At 40.8% G+C, this 19,069-nt stretch overlaps 1 protein-coding gene across 11 annotated transcripts in view; it reads left to right on the forward strand.

Annotated features, from left to right (window-relative positions):
• The window catches only part of dgkh (diacylglycerol kinase, eta), an 81,135-nt gene extending 62,888 nt beyond the window's left edge, over positions 1 to 18,247 (forward strand). For 6 of the 11 annotated variants that reach the window (XM_085435502.1, XM_085435505.1, XM_085435504.1 and 3 more), the window contains 11 exons: positions 419 to 515; positions 1,426 to 1,533; positions 4,737 to 4,850; positions 4,943 to 5,077; positions 7,615 to 7,775; positions 7,884 to 7,989; positions 8,653 to 8,745; positions 9,325 to 9,444; positions 9,997 to 10,102; positions 11,368 to 11,498; positions 14,974 to 18,247. In XM_085435502.1, coding sequence (XP_085291628.1) covers positions 419 to 515; positions 1,426 to 1,533; positions 4,737 to 4,850; positions 4,943 to 5,077; positions 7,615 to 7,775; positions 7,884 to 7,989; positions 8,653 to 8,745; positions 9,325 to 9,444; positions 9,997 to 10,102; positions 11,368 to 11,498; positions 14,974 to 15,060 — 1,258 coding nt within the window. In that variant the 3' untranslated portion in view covers positions 15,061 to 18,247. Of the gene's footprint in view, positions 1 to 418; positions 516 to 1,425; positions 1,534 to 4,736; positions 4,851 to 4,942; positions 5,078 to 7,614; positions 7,776 to 7,883; positions 7,990 to 8,652; positions 8,746 to 9,324; positions 9,445 to 9,974; positions 10,103 to 11,367; positions 11,499 to 14,973 lie in introns of those variants that run through there. The other 5 variants (XM_085435506.1, XM_085435511.1, XM_085435503.1 and 2 more) reach the window with 4 other exon arrangements.
• Positions 18,248 to 19,069: the final 822 nt, after the last annotated feature.

Here is a 19,069-nt window from a genome sequence, read left to right on the forward strand (position 1 = left end):
ATCACCAACTGTCTAGAACTGAGTGTTGCAGTCCTTAGCCAGTTTTAAGTTATCTTTTTTTTGTGTGTGCTGCTAACAGGATAACCTTAAACAGGTGTTGGTCCTTGAATAAAGACAAGTAAATATGTCACCAAGAGCTGCCAAGATGCCATCCCAGAAGGTTTTATTTTCCCACGTGTCTAAAAAAAAAATTGTGAAAATGTGATCACTTAATCTTCTGCAAGGCTGTTGTACATTTATTTGTTTGCTTGTAATTTGGGGCATTACAAAATACAGAGTCTGACTTTTCCAGGCACATTCCCTCCATTTCAGTGATTGTGTTGCAGGTGATGTGTTGTCCACGTATTTGTGTGTTTTAAAGTTGAAGTGACACAACAGTCTTTTTCCTGCACACCGCCTCTGCACCTTCCCCACACAGGAGTCGTACCAAGAATATGATGTGGTACGGTGTTCTGGGCACTAAGGAGCTGCTGCAAAGAACCTACAAGAACCTGGAGCAGAAGGTCCAGCTGGAGGTGAGACATGGAGAAAATCAGGCATTTAAGGCTTTGGATTAAAAAAGAAACGAGAAAAATTTTAATTGAAAACACTGCATGTTACACACTCGCATTTCACCAGCGCTTAAATCTTTATAATCACTTAAATTACGCATGACAGAATAAGGAACACGTGACAAAAATTAGAGTTCACCTCTCCTTTTACTCACAAAGATTTTTATTTTTTTTAAAGTTAATAAAAAAAGTTTTAATATTAAAAAAAATTCTATTGTTTGTTATTATGTAAAAACATTTAGAGAATAACTGTCCTTAATAATATGCCCTTAAAAAAATTCCATGATTATGTGTATATTTGAACGAACTCCAGGTTTCTTAGGCAGTGACGATGTTGGTCTGGTAAGAGTAAAAACCACCCTGTTCTGTGAGATTGCTTATTTACACAGCCAGAAAACTGATAACGTGTAATAAAAAAAACACCAGTTTTTTTGTGTCAGTTTTTCAATGAAATAGTTCTGAAAGCTCAGTAAAGGCAGAAGCAAAAATGTGGTTAAATGTTTATAGAACCAGCAAACAGCCTTAATTTAGACACACAGAGTATATGTGGCTGTAGCTCAGGTGGTAGAGCGGGTCATCTATTGATTGGAAGGTTCGATCCCTGGCTTCCCCAGTCTGCATGCCAAACATCCTTGGGCAAGATACTAACCCCAAATTGCTCTCCGATGCATCCATTGGAGTGTGAATGTTACTTAGTAAGCACTTAGAAAAATGTGCTTGGGTGAATGTACAAGTTGTGTACAGCGCTTTGAGTGCTCAGAAAGAGTAGAAAAGCGCTATATAAGAACCAGTCCTTTTTTTTTTTTTTTCACCATGTTCTCTTTTCTTTTGCTTTACTGGTCCAACTTAACTTTGTTATTTGGGTCTTTCCCAGTGTGATGGACAGTACATCCCACTGCCCAGCCTTCAAGGCATAGCAGTGTTGAACATTCCTAGCTACGCAGGCGGAACCAACTTCTGGGGCGGCACCAAGGAGGATGATGTAAGTACATTTACTGTTCTCAAGCTGTTCACTGTAATAAAACTGCTCTCTGTGTGATGTTCCATCCTACTTGGCATGGCCCTGGTAGGAAACTCAGATCATCTTTGAGGGATGAAAACAGGTGTGTTTTCCGCTCTGCTTGGAGCTTTTTTCTTTTTGTCTTCTTTTTCTTTTTGTCTTCTTTTTGTCTTCTCTGATATTACCTAAAGAATGACAGTGTGGACGCCTGTTTGACATGACCCCAATAGCCTGGATGTGCAGGGGGAAGGATGGCTAGAGAGACGTCTCTGCTTGTATGTTTAAGGCTCAGAGCACACTGGCTGAGGGATTAGAGTGTCAGTTTGCACACACTGCAGAGGGCTCACTCAGGGGTGTGTGTGGGGGGGCACACACACACACACACACACACACACACACACACACACACACACACACACACACAGCAATGTGCATGGGGTGTTATGTAACTGTTTTTGCTGGAGAGGAGGAAGCAGAAACAGAGACAGTATATACACGACTGCACAAACACAGGCACAGATTATCATCAGAGTTTTGCCTTTGTTTGGAATAAATCATTCATTTTGACACGTGGGAGTAAATATAGTTTTTTATACATATACATATATATGGAGAGAGAGAGAGAGAGAGAGAGAGAGAGAGAGAGAAGATAATATACATCTTAGTAATTGTAAAAGCTAATGATAAAATGACCGATCCTGCTAACACACAGATCAGTGCCCTCCCACTGGCGGTGCCCCACAAGACAACTGAGAGGGTCACCTGATCGCTTTTCAGCAGTTTCTAAGTTTTTTTTGTTTGTTTGTTTGTTTGTTTGTTTGTTTTAGAAGTACAAATATGTGTAAAAGAAAATTCAGGAATAAATTTGACAATTTTTCATTTTTTTTTATTTATTTATTTATTTTTTTACAACATACACATATGATCTACTCCTCAAAATCTTGGGGTCCCTTGGAAATTAAGTCTATTATTTTATGTTATATATAAGTGATGGATCAAAAATGTTGTCAAAACAATTAGATTTCTACGTTAGATCTACAGAGGCCTGTTTCAGCACCCCTCACTGCTGTGTCGCATTATGTTACCTTATATCCTACTAATGATCATTAGGCTTGGGATCTCTTTGTCTAGTTATGTTAGCACTGCTGACAGCAGTCATGTTCACTTAATCAGTCTGTCTAGTTGAGTTTCTGAAACTCGTCAGAGGTTTCTATTTTAAGGAATAAAGTTATTTTAAGAAGTTGTGCGTGTATTATTCTCTTCACAAGTCCGCACAATCTCTCACTGTAATAAAAAAAAAGTCTGACGCTGAATTCATGTTCAAGTCTGCAAGCTAGAACATGAATTCATTGTCAGTGAGTTTCAGAAAAGAAGCCTCTTTCTTTGGCCCTTTTCAAACCTACACAGACGCTTAACCGACTAAATGAATTACTTCTTTCATCAGCATAACAGTTGTCAGCAGTGCTAACATGATTGAAAATACTTTTCTAATAATCTTTCAGCCTATAAATTGAATGTGCAGCTAACACGGTGTTCCACAGGAGCATGGGTGTGATAGTGTCTGAAAATGGGCCCCTATGGCAGTATGCTGCCTTTTGCACATGGCTCTGTGGACCTCCTTTACAGGTTGGGTTGCTTCATTTTGTAAACACTGTGAATAGATTTAGAGGTTTCATAGGGCAATTTTGGAAATCTACTTCATTTTCTCATTTTAAGGAAATGGTAAAATACAACTAAATCTATATTTCAACAATCCAGCTCAATGTTGGGATGCCTGGTGTGTTTGTGGAGCGTCAACTTGGAGCAACTAAATTACTACGATAACTAAAACAAGAAGGGAACACAAGACACATAATAGAATGTAGACAAGACAACACAGTCAAAGCGTGTTGCTCCTTTGACTACGATGACCTGGATGACTGAGAACCTTCACAGACACAAGACAACACAAGCTTGACAATGTAAGCACACAGACATTTACACATGACAGAGGACAGGAAAAGACTCATAAATCAGGAGACATAGAAGAACCATAAACTAGACTGGAACTCAACTAAACCATCCATCCATCCATTTTCTTCCGCTTATCCGGGGCCAGGTCGCGGGGTCAGCAGCCCAAGCAGAGAAGTCCAGACCTCCCTCTCCCCAGCCACCTCCTCCAGCTTATCCAGGGGAACACCAAGGCGTTCCCAGGCCAGCCAAGAGATATAAACTCTCCAGCGTGTCCTGGGTCTGCCCCGGGGCATCCTCCCAGTGGGACATGCCCGGAAAACCTTGCCCAGGAGGCATCCTTGTCGGATGCACGAACCACCTCAACTGGCTCCTTTCGATGTGGAGGAGCAGCGGCTCTACTCTGAGCCCCTCCCGAATGTTGTCTGGGGGCTTTTGCCCCCTGGTCGGGTCTCCCATGGCAAATTGGTCCTGGGTGAGGGACCAGACAAAGAGCGATTCAGAAAACCCCTATGAAAAGACCATCTAGGGAACAGTTTACCCTGCCTGGGATAGGGTTACCGGGGCCCCGCCCTGGAGCCAGGCCCAGCGAGGGTGCCCAAGTGCGAGCGTCTGGCGGCCGGGTCTTAGTCCATGGGGCCCGGCCAGGCACAGCCCGAAAAAGGGACATGGGCCCATCTTCCTGCAGGCCCACCACCCGCAGGTGGCACCGTAGGGGTCGGGTGCAATGTGAGCCGGGCGGAGGTCCTGGTGGATTGATCCCCGGCTACCAAGACTGGCAATTGGGACATGGAATGTTAACTAAACCCTAACTAATAATAATACCAGACCTGAACATTATCTCATTAGTAATCAAAAATACAAAATAACTCAACTACACCCTAAACTAAGAAAAACGCACAAATCTAACATAGGAAATCAACAGTACTAAATAAACTCGAGATGCTGGGTCACAGACAAACTGACCAGGCCCCTGATACTGGGTCTTTAACTGTCCCTTATTTTAAAACCACATCCTCGATGTAGCTCATAAACCTCCTCAGGTTGGCTGAGTCTGTAGTTTGTTTTAAAGGGCTGCTGAAAACAAATTTTTGAATATGTTAGCTTTTCTTTTATTTATGTTTATGTGGAATATTTACATAAATTTGAAATAGCGGCAACTGTATCCTTTTAGGATCCTTCCAGCTACATTACATTGACATAGATTTCATTATTGCCAAAATGTTTTTATGCAGATATTCTGTGCTCCATCTTTCGATGACAAGATCCTGGAAGTGGTTGCTGTTTTTGGGAGCATGCAAATGGCTGTGTCCAGAGTCATCAAATTGCAACACCACCGCATAGCACAGGTGAGCAGATGCGTTAAAACCGTATGAAGTGCAAATTGTGTCTCTGTGTCTGTACACTGTGTGATTCTAATCCAAGCGTCTTCCTCAATCAGTGTCGAACTGTGAAGATTACAATCCTGGGTGATGAGGGGGTTCCCATTCAGGTTGATGGTGAGGCCTGGATCCAACCGCCTGGAGTCATCAAGATCCAGCACAAGAACAGAGCACAGATGCTCACCAGAGACCGGGTGAGGAAGGGTGCTGCTGTTGCTGAGTGAAAAGCAATTTGTGTAGATATATATATATCAGGGGTCGGCAAGCCACAGTTGGCACGCGAAGGGTTAACTGATGGCACGACCATAGCTGGACTGGCCATCGGGCATACCAGGCATTTGCTCGGTGGGCCTATGTTTTTTTTTTTGTAACGGTATAAACAATGAAAGGTGTTGGATTGGCCAGATGCTGGTCGGTGTGTAAAAATAACTCAGTTGTTTGGTGGTGGCTATAGCGGAGCTTCCACAGATTCAGTAAAATTAACAAGTGGTGGAGGCCAGCAGGTGGATGAGGGAGAGGGGAGGCAGGAGGAGGAGAGACCCGAGGCGGCCGCCGGTTCAAGTGTCAGGTGAACTGAACTTCAGGTAAGAAGTTATGACCTGCAGTCTATCTGGGTCAGATATAAACCAAGTTTAGGTGGAGTTTATTTTCATTGTGGTGACTTTTTACCATCAGTTACAATAACTATGCATGACGGAGTTTCTATACAGCTGGGTGGGTGCTATGATGTTACTGATAGTGAACTTTATTTTATTCATAAGGTTAGTTAGTAGAGTTGCCAACCGTCCCGTACAAACGGAATCGTCCCGCATTCAGAGAAATTATTACCCGTTTCGTGTTGAGCTGAGAAGGGACGCAGTTTGTCTAGGATGGAAAAAGACACAAAGGTGGATTTATTCTGTCGTTACGCTGCACAGCTGCCTCTTCTTCTCTCATCCTCCCTCTCCTGTTGCTACTTTAATCATGAAACTGATCAATGATCAGCTGATCGGCTTTTCTCTCGTGTTTGTTTATCGCCCACTTTGCGCCAGAAAGAGGAAACCAGCCGAGGTTGCGCTAAATAGCAGCACGTTTAAGCTTGATCAGCTGTTGTTAGAATTTATTTAATATTTATTTCTAGTATCAGCTGAGGTTTGCTGGAGCCACAGCTGTAAAGCTGCTGGTCATGATGTCTGTTTAGATATGTGGTGAGAGGGAAACATGAAGATGAAACCAGGAGATGTCCTTACTGAATCATCAGAGCTGAACAGGTGATGGAGAAACAGGTTTACCTTTTAGGTGACATGAATGAGTTGAAGGGACGTTATGAACGGTTTCTGAGAGACAAATAACACCAGAAAGAGAAACCATAAGAAACACTTTCTTATTCTCATTTAAAATGTCTGGCTGTTATTAAATAATTATCTGAAGCTTACAACCAAAGTTTTTATCTGACATAAAATGTATAGAAATCATACATATACCAACAAGACAGTGTACATCACTGTCACAACAGTGTTTGTTTTCATTCAAAGGCTTTATGGCTTTAATACCTGGTGGGCCGGTCTCTAGTCAAAATGCCCGGGCTGTTTTTTTGTCCCAGTCCAGCCCTGGGCACGACACGCAGTGAATTAATCTGAGAAGGTGCATCAAAAAATAAATGGCCGCAGCAGCGGTGCACATCGTAAATCAGCTCGCAGCCTGGTTCTGCCGGAGGATTCTTCCTGTTAGAAGAGGGTTTTTCCTTCCCACTGTCACCAAAGTGCTGCTCATCGGGGGGTTTTCTCTGTATCTATGAAGCGCCTTGAGGCGACTTTTGTTGTGATTTGGCGCTATATAAATAAAATTGAATTGAATTGAATTAATTGGCTAAAAATAACTTAGCCTACTGGTGAGAGGGACGTTGTTAGCTTTCCACATTCCGACACTTCAAAAGCTTCAGGAGCTGTCCGCTCAGCACAGCATCAGCACCACGGAGATACATGGATACATCCGTAGACTCGAGACACAATGCACTTTTGGGCCTTTCAGGTGTATGGACCAATGTTTTATTTTCTGATCAAACCAGAAAGCTTTAATGAGCAGCTAGATTTGTCTCGCATTAACTGGCTGAGTTAATGCCAGTTAATGCAACATCGAAGCAGCTGGAATCCACAGCTGTGCATTTTCACCTGCTGGACATCACTACCTGACAAGTTTAACTGTCTTCAGAACATTGCAGAGGCCTTATTGACAGTATTTGGCTCTACATATCTGTGTGAGCAGATTTTCTCTCACATGAGTGTCCTCAGGCAGCCGTCTGAATGCTGGACACTCGGAGACCTGTGTCTCTGAGTGGGAGACCAGAGATCACATTAACATGTGTGTCTCTGTATTAACAGACATGCCATATTGGGTTAGTTTATTTTTCCTTATCATTGTTGTGAGGAGACCATAAATAGCATTTGTATTTTCTGTTGTACAGTCCATCTGCTGTTATGGATAAAAAGTGTCTTTTTTTGTTTCAAAATAGCTGATAACTATTCGCTGATAGTTGCCAACATCTGCAAACAAATATGATTCTATAAAGTGGTTCTATATATTGTGTAACTGTTCATATAGAGCGTTATTAAATTTATTGCTAATGCAATCATATGACACACTGACTTCTGAGGAAATTTTAAATGGCACTCGCCATCAGAAAGGTTGCCTACCCCTGATATATATATATATGTATATACTTATCTGTGTTTTCTTCAAAATTACCCCGCAGGCTTTTGAGAACACACTGAAGTCATGGGAGGACAAGCTCAAGTATGATAAGCCTCCTTTGCGACCTCACCTCTACCCTCAGCAGTCTGTGGATCTAGCCACAGAGGAGGAGGCAGGCCTGGTGCAGATGTGTGCCCGGGCTGCAGAAGAGCTCATTACAAGGTAAACTTGAATTGATGTGAATATCAGGTATCAGTCGCCGTGTGGACAGGCTTCCCAGACTTTGTTACCTTGAGCTAAGCTCACTGACTGCGCTCTGTCTAATCACAGGATATGTGAGGCTGCAAAGACGAACGGGCTCTTAGAGCAGGAACTGGCTCACGCTGTTAATGCTGCATCACACGCCATCAACAAAACACACCCGAAGTTCCCCGAGGTGAGCTGGGTTTAGCCTGATTTTTGAGACATTGACATTGTCTTGAGAAAGTCTTTTACAACTCACTGTTCCATCCTTAAAACTGCCGTTTAAAATAATTAATTCTTGTAAAATAAAAATGACTTTTTCTTGCCATTAGAGGTCACTGAAGTCAAAGCTTACATTTAAGATGTACCACTTATTGTTTTAAGGAGACTAATGAGCACTGTTCCAGGTGCAATTTCTTGCGCTTGAGATATTTGAATCTTTAAAAGCTAGGCACTGTGTTTCAGACAAATCTTTTAAAATGTGGTATTTTCTGCCATATTTCAAAATGACAAAGTCAAGTACTTGAGTACTTGAGTCCAGTTTACGGCATCCACAGTTTTAGTTGAACTGCTGCTAAAAGTTAAGCTAAGTTTATTTCTTCATTGGCCATTAATATAATAATAAAAGTGCCCTTTAAGTAATTACTATATGTGGCAATGTGTGAATTTCCTCCATTGTTAATTGATGTTTTAAGGGTTGTTTAACTTGTTCTGATTCTGATTATAAGCACTTACTTTATATTATATTAAACCCCTGAAGAGAGGCTAAGCTACTAAAATAGCATCTAGAACTGTGTGAAATATGTGCACTCTGCTTCTGTTTTTCATGGTGTGTAACATTGAATTCTTTTTACAGAGCCTTACTCGGAACACAGCCATTGAGGTGGCCAGCACTATGAAGGCACTCCACAATGAGACCGAGTCTCTTCTGTTGGGCCGAGTCTCTCTGGTGAGTTATCATGGCTGAAATAGATTGTTTCAATCCTACTTTCTTTTTATATGTTTATGAAACAAAGACTTGAAGGCAGTGTACTTTAAAACTAGATTATTTCTAATGGTGAAAGAATCTTGGTGGAGGGGATCACAGACAGAAGTCTTGTTATGGAAAACAGCCCCTGGCTCACTTGCTCTGTGCCCTTCGTAAATACTTTCCTGATCAGTTTATAGTTTAAGTCACCAGTTTCTGGTCTTGCTGAATACAACATGATGTTGTTTTTGTAAGTCATGGTGTCCACTGCAGCCAAGAAAGTCAAGTGGGCTATGCTTTAAGGCAGACCTGTTTTGTGATGAATTAGTCACTGGTCCTCTTAGGGTGCTGTGTAAAATATATACCTAGATCCATCTCTCGCTCATCTGGCATAGGGGGAATGCAAGAATGCTTACTCTGAGACTTCATAACAGGATTTTGCCATTTGCTGCTACATCCATCTTGTATTTACAGTCTGTGGTTTTATTATAACTTGGGGTCCTGATGTTAAGGTTGCATTATGGTGTGTTAAATTCACCTTGTTCTCTGTCATCCTTACAGCAACTGGACCCACCAGAGGAGGAGCAGCTGTCCAGCGCTCTGCAGAGCGTGGAGCTGGAACTTGGGAAACTGGGAGAAATCCCCTGGCTTTACCACATCCTGCAGCCCAATGATGAGGAGGTAAGCAGCCTCAGTAAATATGCGTTTGCATGCACATGCTCCATTGTGTGTGGTATCTTTGTAAAATAGAAGACATTAGGTACATTGTGTACTCCTGCAACTCAAAGCTAAAAGTGAACACTATGGAGTTATCTGCAATAACAGTGCCTTCAAATATGGTCACATTGTCACTGAAAGTACAAATATGAGCTTCAAATTTAACACACAAATCATTGTGCTGTTCTTGTCCATCCCTAGTATTCTGACAGGGAAAAATATTTGGAAAACAAAAACTCAGAACAACAAAAGCTAATTGGAGGCTGTCACTAAGTAACTTTCCCACCAGGACTGAAAGATAATAATAGTTTGTTATCGGTTTAAGCATAGTGTGCATACATATTAATACTTGTGGCTTAGATGACTGACTGATCAGTTACTGACCAGCTAAATCCAAAGTGTTCACACAGCTGTCTTGCAGCTGTCCTGTATGTCTTCAGTGTAGCATGGCTTCAGGTAACAGGAGAGTCGAGTAGCTAAATAAAAGGCTATAGGTTGACTGTGCTTATGTACCAGGATCACTCTCTGGGTTACGGCAAGAGGAACAGTCGCAGCAGCATGTTTCGCATAGTGCCCAAGTTCAAGAAGGAGAAGGCCACCAAGAAGACAAGCCCTCAATCAGGTAGGGCTGTGTCCACTTTTCCTCAGTACTGAGCAAACTGGAAAAACTCAGGATAAGGAATCAGTAAGTCCCTCCCATCTGCCTTGGGAGGGACTTACTTACCAGCTGCCTTATTTGTATTTACACTGTATAATTGTTTCCACCTCTTATTAAAAAGGATGATAACAATAAAATCATAGTAATTTTTGATTTGTTAATCATAACTTGAAGTTAGTTGAATTGAAAGGGTACAGATGTTATTTCACTTGCTATTCACTTGCTAATGGCAAGCAAGATGTTTAGCGGGAAGTGGTACCATACTTTATTCTTCAGTAATGTAAAGCTGACCACTGCTCCATCACACACACAAGAACAGCTTGTTTCTGCCCAGAGTCATCACGGTTACCTTTCATGATGGTTATCTTGCCCCTCACTCCTGTTGTTTTTGAAGCCCATGCATAAATGTTGTACTCCATTGTCGTCCCCTAGTAGAAACACAAAGAATGTGTTTGAATGTGTTTGAGGTGTTAACATCCCACACCCTGACCATCAACTTGCATACTCCCCTCTTTTCATGCTCTTATCCAGCTGTCAGTATGTTTTCAGAAGGTACAAAGTCGGGAGAAGAACAAGTCTGTGCACCAAGGACACATGTGCAGAGATGGAAGAGTTCATATGAACACAAAAAAGAAAAACTGAGTAGAAAAGGCAATATAGGATTTGTAGATGAGGAGACAGTGAGATTACAATGTTGCTGTGTACAAATAAGTATACTGAGAAGCCCTTCCTTCTATCTGGGGCATTTTCCTGGGTAGTTGAGCTGTATTTCCTGCAGATTGCACAGGCTTCCGCCTCCCTTTACCTCCTACTTTTCTCTGTGTGCGCTGATATTGGTCAATGATGTGCATGCTCCCAGCCTGCCGTGAACGCCATTGGTCACTGCCTTGTTCTGACCAACCTTTGGCCTCTGTCCCACTCCTTCCTCATCTACCAGCTGCCGTCATTGTTCTTTCTCCTCCCTTCTTCTCTCTCTTCCCTTCCTCCCCTCCATCTCTCTCTTCAATGATTTACCACAATCTGTGTCCATTGGTGAGGTTGTGTGTGTGTGTTTGAAGACACATTCACAGAGTATATGTGGTTAAAAGAAGTGAGAGTGTGACAGTTTGTGGAATGTGGCAGTGCGTTTGCATACCTGTGAGGCACTCTGAGCCTCTCTCTGCTCTGCTCTGTGTGTGCATTTTTGTGCGTGTGTGTGCGTGTGCACACATGTGTGTGTGCGTGTACAGTGGAAAGATGGGGCACAGAGGAGGTGGGCATCTGGCTGGAACAGCTGAGTCTGGGGGAGTACAGAGACACCTTCATCCGACACGACATCCGAGGCTCAGAGCTGCTGCACCTGGAGAGGAGGGACCTGAAGGTACTCTCTCACTCACACACACATATACACACGCACACACACACACACACACTGGTACCCACTTGTTGTCACATCTCAGTGAATCTGTGTGAACCCCCTCCTCCAATCCAAAATCAACTCTTTCTCTCTGTACCCTCTTGGTGTGCTGCGTTTCTTTCGCTCTGTTAGATGTCTCCCTGTTTTTGCCACCTCTCGTGCTGCGCTGCATCGCTCTGCTTGGCTTTTACCGTCTGATCGTGGCTTGTTGAAAAAGACTTGCTGTAACCCACTAACACTGTATACCTGCTGAAAAGGGGGGGAAGCCTTCAGGTCAAGGAGGGGCTCGGTGTGGATAGACCAAACTGAGTTAGGCTTAGGGCAAAAGTGAGAAAAAAACGAATGCATATAGTGGCAGTCTTGAAAAAACTGTGTTGCAACATGAACGTGGAGCGAACAAAGGGAGCAGAAACATAGCCTTTCTAGGAACTGTTCGAAAGCTTGTGCAGTCTCTACTGTCTTCAGTCGTATGCATATAAACACTTGTCAAACAAAACAGCTTGCAGTTTCAGATTATACTGTCAACGTGTATATCAGAACATGAGGACTAGAGCATTCTACTTTAAAACAATCTGTCAAAAAAAGTCAAAAGCACATTCTTTACTGTGTAACGTAAGTTAGAACATGACTGTGGTTTTTGATGCTATTTTCATAATACACTGTAGTGAAGTGTATAAGGCAACTCGTAATAATAATAATAATGTTGATCTGGGTTGTGTAATATCCACTGAACCTCCAGGTAACGATCTTAAAATAGAAGGACACTGGAAGCCAAGCACAGGTGCACAAGAAGACAAACTTGAAGTTATTATGAACCACATTTAAATCAAGTATGGACTTTTTTTCCCTCAATCTTCTCAGTTGCACAGTTAATGCTTCGTGGGGTTTTTTGTGCTCAGATGAAAACTGATGATGAGGGTGTTTTTATCCTAGAGACCACTCCCATAAAAATACAAATGTTTCATCATAGGGTAAACGTTATCACTCAGAATAACTTTGATTTGACCTTTCAGTGACTCTTTTCTCTACACAGAGAGGTGGACATAAACCAATAGCATCAAAATACCCCCCACACCATATCAGGTCAAGGTTTAAGGTTATTTTCCTTTGATTTCTCGACCATCTCTTTACACATGTTAAGCTGAAACACTGGTAAGCAACAACTATGTATCTTTAGATATCCTATAATAATTGGCTGATATTTGCACTGATAATATATCTGTCATAAGCTGGTATTGCCAAGTAAAATCAATCTACCTGTTTGATTTGTTAAAAATATCAGTACAAGAAAATTGAATACCATTGTTTATGCAAACACACACAAGATATCCAGGTTCACATTTGTATGGCAATATACTTGTGTTCGTTCTATATCTGTGCCCCTCATTTCATTGTCTTACAATTTATCACTCAGTCATACTGTGGCTAGCTGTCTATGTTGCTTGGTAGTTTATATTTGAATGGATAAAAGTACAGATTCACTGACTGATATATATTGTTTATTGATATACATTGATTGTTTTGAGTCATTTAAAGGCCAACCGACTCTGATTCCTTTGTCTTAAATACATCGTGGCTCAAGAGTTGGGAGTTCGCCTTGTAATCGGAAGGTTGCCGGTTCGAGCCCCGGCTTGGACAGTCTTGGTCGTTGTGTCCTTGGGCAAGACACTTCACCCGTTGCCTACTGGTGGTGGTCAGAGGGCCCGGTGGCGCCAGTGTCCGGCAGCCTCGCCTCTGTCAGTGTGCCCCAGGGTGGCTGTGGCTACAATGTAGCTTGCCATCACCAGTGTGTGAATGTGTGCGTGAATGGGTGGATGACTGGATATGTAAAGCGCTTTGGGATCCTTAGGGACTAGTAAAGCGCTATATAAATACAGGCCATTTACCATTACATATTTGCTAGTTGTTTGAGCCTCCAAGTCTGAGGCCATGGAAGAGGATGGAGTGCCGACTCTGGGTCAGGGAGGAGTCACCGCCCCACAGTTTAAGCATCTCAGGTTCTTGTTCACAAGTGAGGGGAGAGTGGAGCTGGAGACTGATAGATGTATTGGTGCCACGTCTGCAGTAATGCAACGCTGTACCAGTTTGTTGTGGTGAAGAGAGAGCTGAGCGTATAAGCAAAACTGTCAGTTTGCTTGTTGATTGTCTTCCCCAGTTTCCCCTATGGCCATGTGCTCTGGGTAGTGACAAGGCTTTTCTGGGAAGAGGCCCTAGGGACAGACCCTAGACAGCTGTCCCCCCTCCCATTCTGCCTCCCGTTTGAGCTGGAGGAGTTGTTATGGTTTGTTATGGTTAGAAAACATAACAAATTGCCGATGCTTGTGTCCAATGCACAAAGTTGCATCTAATAAGATCAGAAAAGACAAGGTTACATTTTGGTTTACTAATTTGAAGCCTTGGGTTTTTTTCCAGGTCTTTTAAAATTACTCATAACATATTTGTAGCTAATTTTGTAGCTAATAAGCTAACAATAGTACTAGTGCTAGTAAGCTAGCTTTGGGAGCATACTGAAACTAATGTGATTATGATATTTATTTGGATTTTAGGTTTTCACTAGTTGACTTCAGGCTTTAAATGAACATACTTACCGGGGAATTTGAACAGTCAAACATGAACTGAACATCTGAGGGTTGGATCTTTATGAAAATCTGAAGACACTGGAGGCAACTTCTTTATTAAAAGCTATCCACCTTTTTTTTATTTGGTTACTCTATATCGTATCATTACAGACAATATTAATGCCATATGATGTATTGAAGCTGTTGTGCTTAGTGATAGATACTGGCAATTGAGAGCTCATTTTCTCAGAGACTTTTCTAAAATCAGTTTTCCTCTCCCTTCAACAAGAGGGATTTAAGTCTGTATTATACAGTCTATGGCTTTTAGCTGCCAAAGCAATAGATCATTTTCACAGAAGGTGCTGACCAAAACCAGAGCAAAAAATATGGCAAGTTAACCATCGAACCATTTTCACAGTCTTAGTTTGGTACATTAGTATCTATTCATTAACACATTGCTCATGATGTCAGTGGAAATTTATATTCAGTTTACATTTTTCTGCAAATGATAACTATATATATCATAATTTATCTCAAATGTGACATGAATGGCAGCCCACCTTATAGCTTTTAGTAGCTTCTAAAGAAAATTTGATTAAAGATATATTTCTGTGGACATGATTTGCCTAAATATTCCTAAGATATATTTGTTAGATCACTATGAAATGTTTTAATTATTAATATTTTATAGTTTTGACACTATTAATACTGATTTCTCCCACTATAGATTATGAAGCAACCTGGTGTGTAGCCTTTAAACGTTTGATTTCTAGTGCTGTTCATACCAGACTGTTTATATCACCCACTCGACATTTATTTATGATGGTGTGAAACAGACCTCTCTCAGCGTGTTTTTAATTCCTGTCTTTGTTGGCCCTCAGGATCTGGGGATATCGAAAGTGGGTCATATGAAGAGAATTCTCCAGGGAACTAAAGACCTGGCCAAAGCCTCCATGATTGACCTCTAACCCAGGAGCAAACGCTACCAGAAAGGGGAAACGTGCATTCCTCCTGACTTAGTGGAAGTGTTTGGGAGCACCATAGGCAGTGGCGGAAGAGATATGTATTGAAGGAGAGATGGATATTTGATCCCTCTGCTGAGAAAGTCTGTGTGATGTCGTGATCAAGATACATGTGCGTGTGTTTGTTTGTTCTTTGGTGCCAAAATGACAATCGAGAACGCTGATGGAAGTCACACACACAAAAAAGCCATTTCTTATTTAATAACCATTCATAGCACATAATCAGGTATGCAACTAACCTTACTGTTGACAGCTTGTTGTCTGAGTTGTGATAACAAACTAGTAGCAAAACTAAGACTTCCATAGGTGTGGGGTTCTGCTTCAGTTGAGTCTGTGTAAAAAAATGTATTTGCTGGCTCTCTGCCTCACATTACAGAGCTGCACATGCAGAACAGAATAATCTGGACCATGCAGGTGGTTGTCTGGAAGCTTTGTTTGAAAACAGTGGGATACTGTTGCATGCTATGCTTGCTCAACCTTAGATGTGTTTAATTGCATGATTAGTGTCTTGATTTTTTTTGTGTGTATGCGTGTGTGTGTGTGGGTGTGTGTGTCTGTGTGTGTGTGTGCAAAATGACACTTGAACAAGTTTTACATAACTTAAGTATTATAATGCCATTTGTTACTACTGAAAACATCATTTTTGGTCTAAATCCAACTTTTTATTCTAGCTTTAAATTATTTTGTTTGCATGATAATGACATGTTTAAAAGGTTTCTGTCAAGTGCCATATTTTGAGTCATTTCGTGTAAGACGTGCTTTAATGGTAGACATCGTAAGAAATCTTTAAACAAGTTATCGATGAGTTATGATTATATGAAATTAATAAGTTGACACGTTCTCTGTGGATGTGAAAAATCTGTACCAAAGTGAATGTCGAAGAAATCATCAGACAGTTTTGTCTTTATTTAATAAGCCAGTAGGTTTTAAGTCTTAATTTCATTTTAGGTGGGAAAAAGCTGTATTAGTCAGGAAGAGAGTAAAACTGTTGGTCAGACGCCAACCACCTATACTATAGGGTTGTAGAGATTTTTTAAAGGAATTCTTAAACAGGCACTTTCTACTTCTTGCTTCATGCAAGTGCAAATCCTCATATCATTGCATAGAGTTAACAGTTCACCTCAACTTTTTACCTTTTGGCAACTTAATACAGTATTTAACACTATTGAGGAGTTAGATATGAGTTTTGAATAGAGCAGTTGATCTGCAGTCTGCTTAACATTGTTCAAGTGCAGCTTTTTCAGTTTTTTTCTCCTTCAAATTCCAAGTGAGACTTTGCTAGAATGCTACTTCTAATTGTTAGTTTCATTTAAGACTGGTGGCATTACAGGGTATATTTCTATATGTGATGCTAAGTTTGTATATAATTATGCACTGTATATACAGTAAACCAGTGTATGCAAACAATGTTTGTAAGTGTAATCTGATGCATTTGTAGACATGGCATGCATTGTCGACAGCCCACACATTCGATTGTGTACATTACACCATACCAGTTGTTGTTGATTTTGTTCTAATCTCTTGTACATGATGATGCTGTTGTATTCTAATGATGGTGCAATATTTTAATCTCTTGTTTTGATACTGTCTCTGAAACTTTCCAAACATGATGTTCCTCGGTGGGTAAAAAAAAACACCACAGAAAAACCTTGTAAACGTTCTTTTGTACTCTTCCTCGAGGTTTGAGGATTTTCAAAGTTAGACCCAGAGACAGACAGACAGCTTTTTACTCCAGATTTCTTCCAGGGGTTCAGTAGTTTATAGTTTTGCTCCTTTGTGCTTCCAAGATGATACACTAAAGTAGGACTGTGCCAGCGAATGGGAGAGATTAGGCAGGCATGACTGTTGTGTTCACTTCATGTATCCTGTTGTAACGTGTGCATTCAAGTGTGTGTACTACAACAGTGGCATATTGTACAGTTGTATACTTTTCATTGCCAGCTAATTTTACAGTATAATTGAAAATTTTGCCACACCCATAGACTAATATGCCACCCTAGCAGAATGTGAACGAAACTTTGGAATTGTGTGTTCCCTCCACCAGGGGGCAATCTATCACATCTCACACCTCTACAGGCCTGGATTACACCATTAAACTGCATTATCTTCCAGCTCCTTATGCTGACAATCAGGTGCTCATTGGCATAAATAAAGTTACAGTCCAATTTGAGTTTTTATCATTCAGTGTTCATAAAACTACAAATTTGTCAGACCTTCCCATCTTTTTAGTCTCATATGCCTTTTATCCATTAAATAGATGAGACTAATGACAGTTAGCCTTTTGTAAACCAGAACCCTTTGTTATAGAAGCCTTTCTGTTAGTATGTGCTTTATACAGTGCTAGGGTGCTCTACGCTGCTTCTTTGCTGCAGCGCTCTTGAAGTTTGGCCTCACATCCATGTACTCTCATCACGCCAGTCACCAAACGCAAGTTGTGAATGATGCTGTTGCAGTTCATGAGCTGTGTCTGTCTGCATTAATGGCGTCTGCATGTCCAGGGTGTCTGCCAGGTTCTGTTAATCTGAAGCATTTTGGCCCCAGGCTCCAGCTTGACCTTGCCATATACAGTGGAAGTTGCCACCTTTCTCCCTTGCTGTGTTTTCCAGTGGTCTGTAAATAATGCTGCAAACTGCCTGGTTTTCAAAAACCAATGAAACCCATGCAAGGATCTCTAAAAGATGGATTTAACACTTGGTGTGGTTATCGAAGCGTTGGGAGAAAAGTGAGTTTCATTTGTTTACATTATGTTTACAATGGCACAGTTTTACTTTTTAAGGAGATATATGTAGGTATAGACAATATTTGCATATTTATTGCCTAAGGTTAAATGATATGATGTGTATTGTGTTTTCACATTTGGAATATAATGTTACAGTTGTCACCTGTATTACTATCTGGATGATTTTGGTAAAGTAGTTGATCATTTTTATGACTACTAAGTGACTGTTTTCTGTGCCTTTTTATGGTTAGAATGCATGGTTAACTATTTATTACAATTTGGAGTCACTGAGATGTGTATTTTTGTATTCTGAATAAATAAATGGTTCAGCTTTTGTTGTACATTTTTAAGGTGCCTTGAAACAGGCTACCTATTCATATCTCTCTTCTTCAATAAAATCGGATACATATGCAATCTGACAGGCTCTTCTTTTTTCATTAACACTTTAAACAAAAGGATTGTGTCTTATAATTTCAAAATATGTTGAGAAAATGGAACACGTTAGTGCCATTCTATCTCCTTTAATGCAACACAGCCCTTTTTAAATGGGGTGGCACGAAGGTGGTGACCAGAAAATGTATATCAGCCATTAATTTTTCTTAGACAAGAACAACAAAACATACTCAAATTTCCTAAATAAACTGGCTGGTTTGTTTACTCTTTTATGCTCTCTCTGCTTTGATCAGCTTGTTTGTTGTTTTTGTGGCATTCCAAACAGGTGTTTTGCCAATGGGAACGTTTCAAAGTGCCCTCTGGTGGGCAAACTATGCATTGTTAACACTCATAACTTTTTAATTTTTCAAATGTATTTTGCGACTGTTGTACATGGCACCAGATACACTGGTACATGTCTGCTGATAATACTATTCAGCTTAAATCAGTCAAGTTCTCAACAATAGAAGAAAAAAGTGACTGAAGTTTTGAGTCCAGTCTGAAACCTGAACATTTATCTCAAATGGATTACTTGCACATACACTACACTCATTATTTGAAACGTTGGTTGCGTTTAACAGGAGCATCCAACACTGGAACAGTATACAGGTGTGCCACAGAAAATTTAAAAGGGGTAAATTTGAATATATCCAGGCACATACAAACAACAATGCCTACAAAGACATTTTCTATTTTCATTTTGATAATTGTGACCTGCAGTACAGAAAATAAAGCAAATAAAATCATATCAATCATATCAGAGTTTGAATAAATTACTGTTCAAATAGTATGACTACAATACAT

Source organism: Copadichromis virginalis, linkage group LG16, assembly GCF_057382275.1.
Source record: "Copadichromis virginalis isolate Kocher_CV1m ecotype Utaka linkage group LG16, C_Virginalis_male_GT1.1, whole genome shotgun sequence".
Classification (NCBI taxonomy): domain Eukaryota; kingdom Metazoa; phylum Chordata; class Actinopteri; order Cichliformes; family Cichlidae; genus Copadichromis; species Copadichromis virginalis.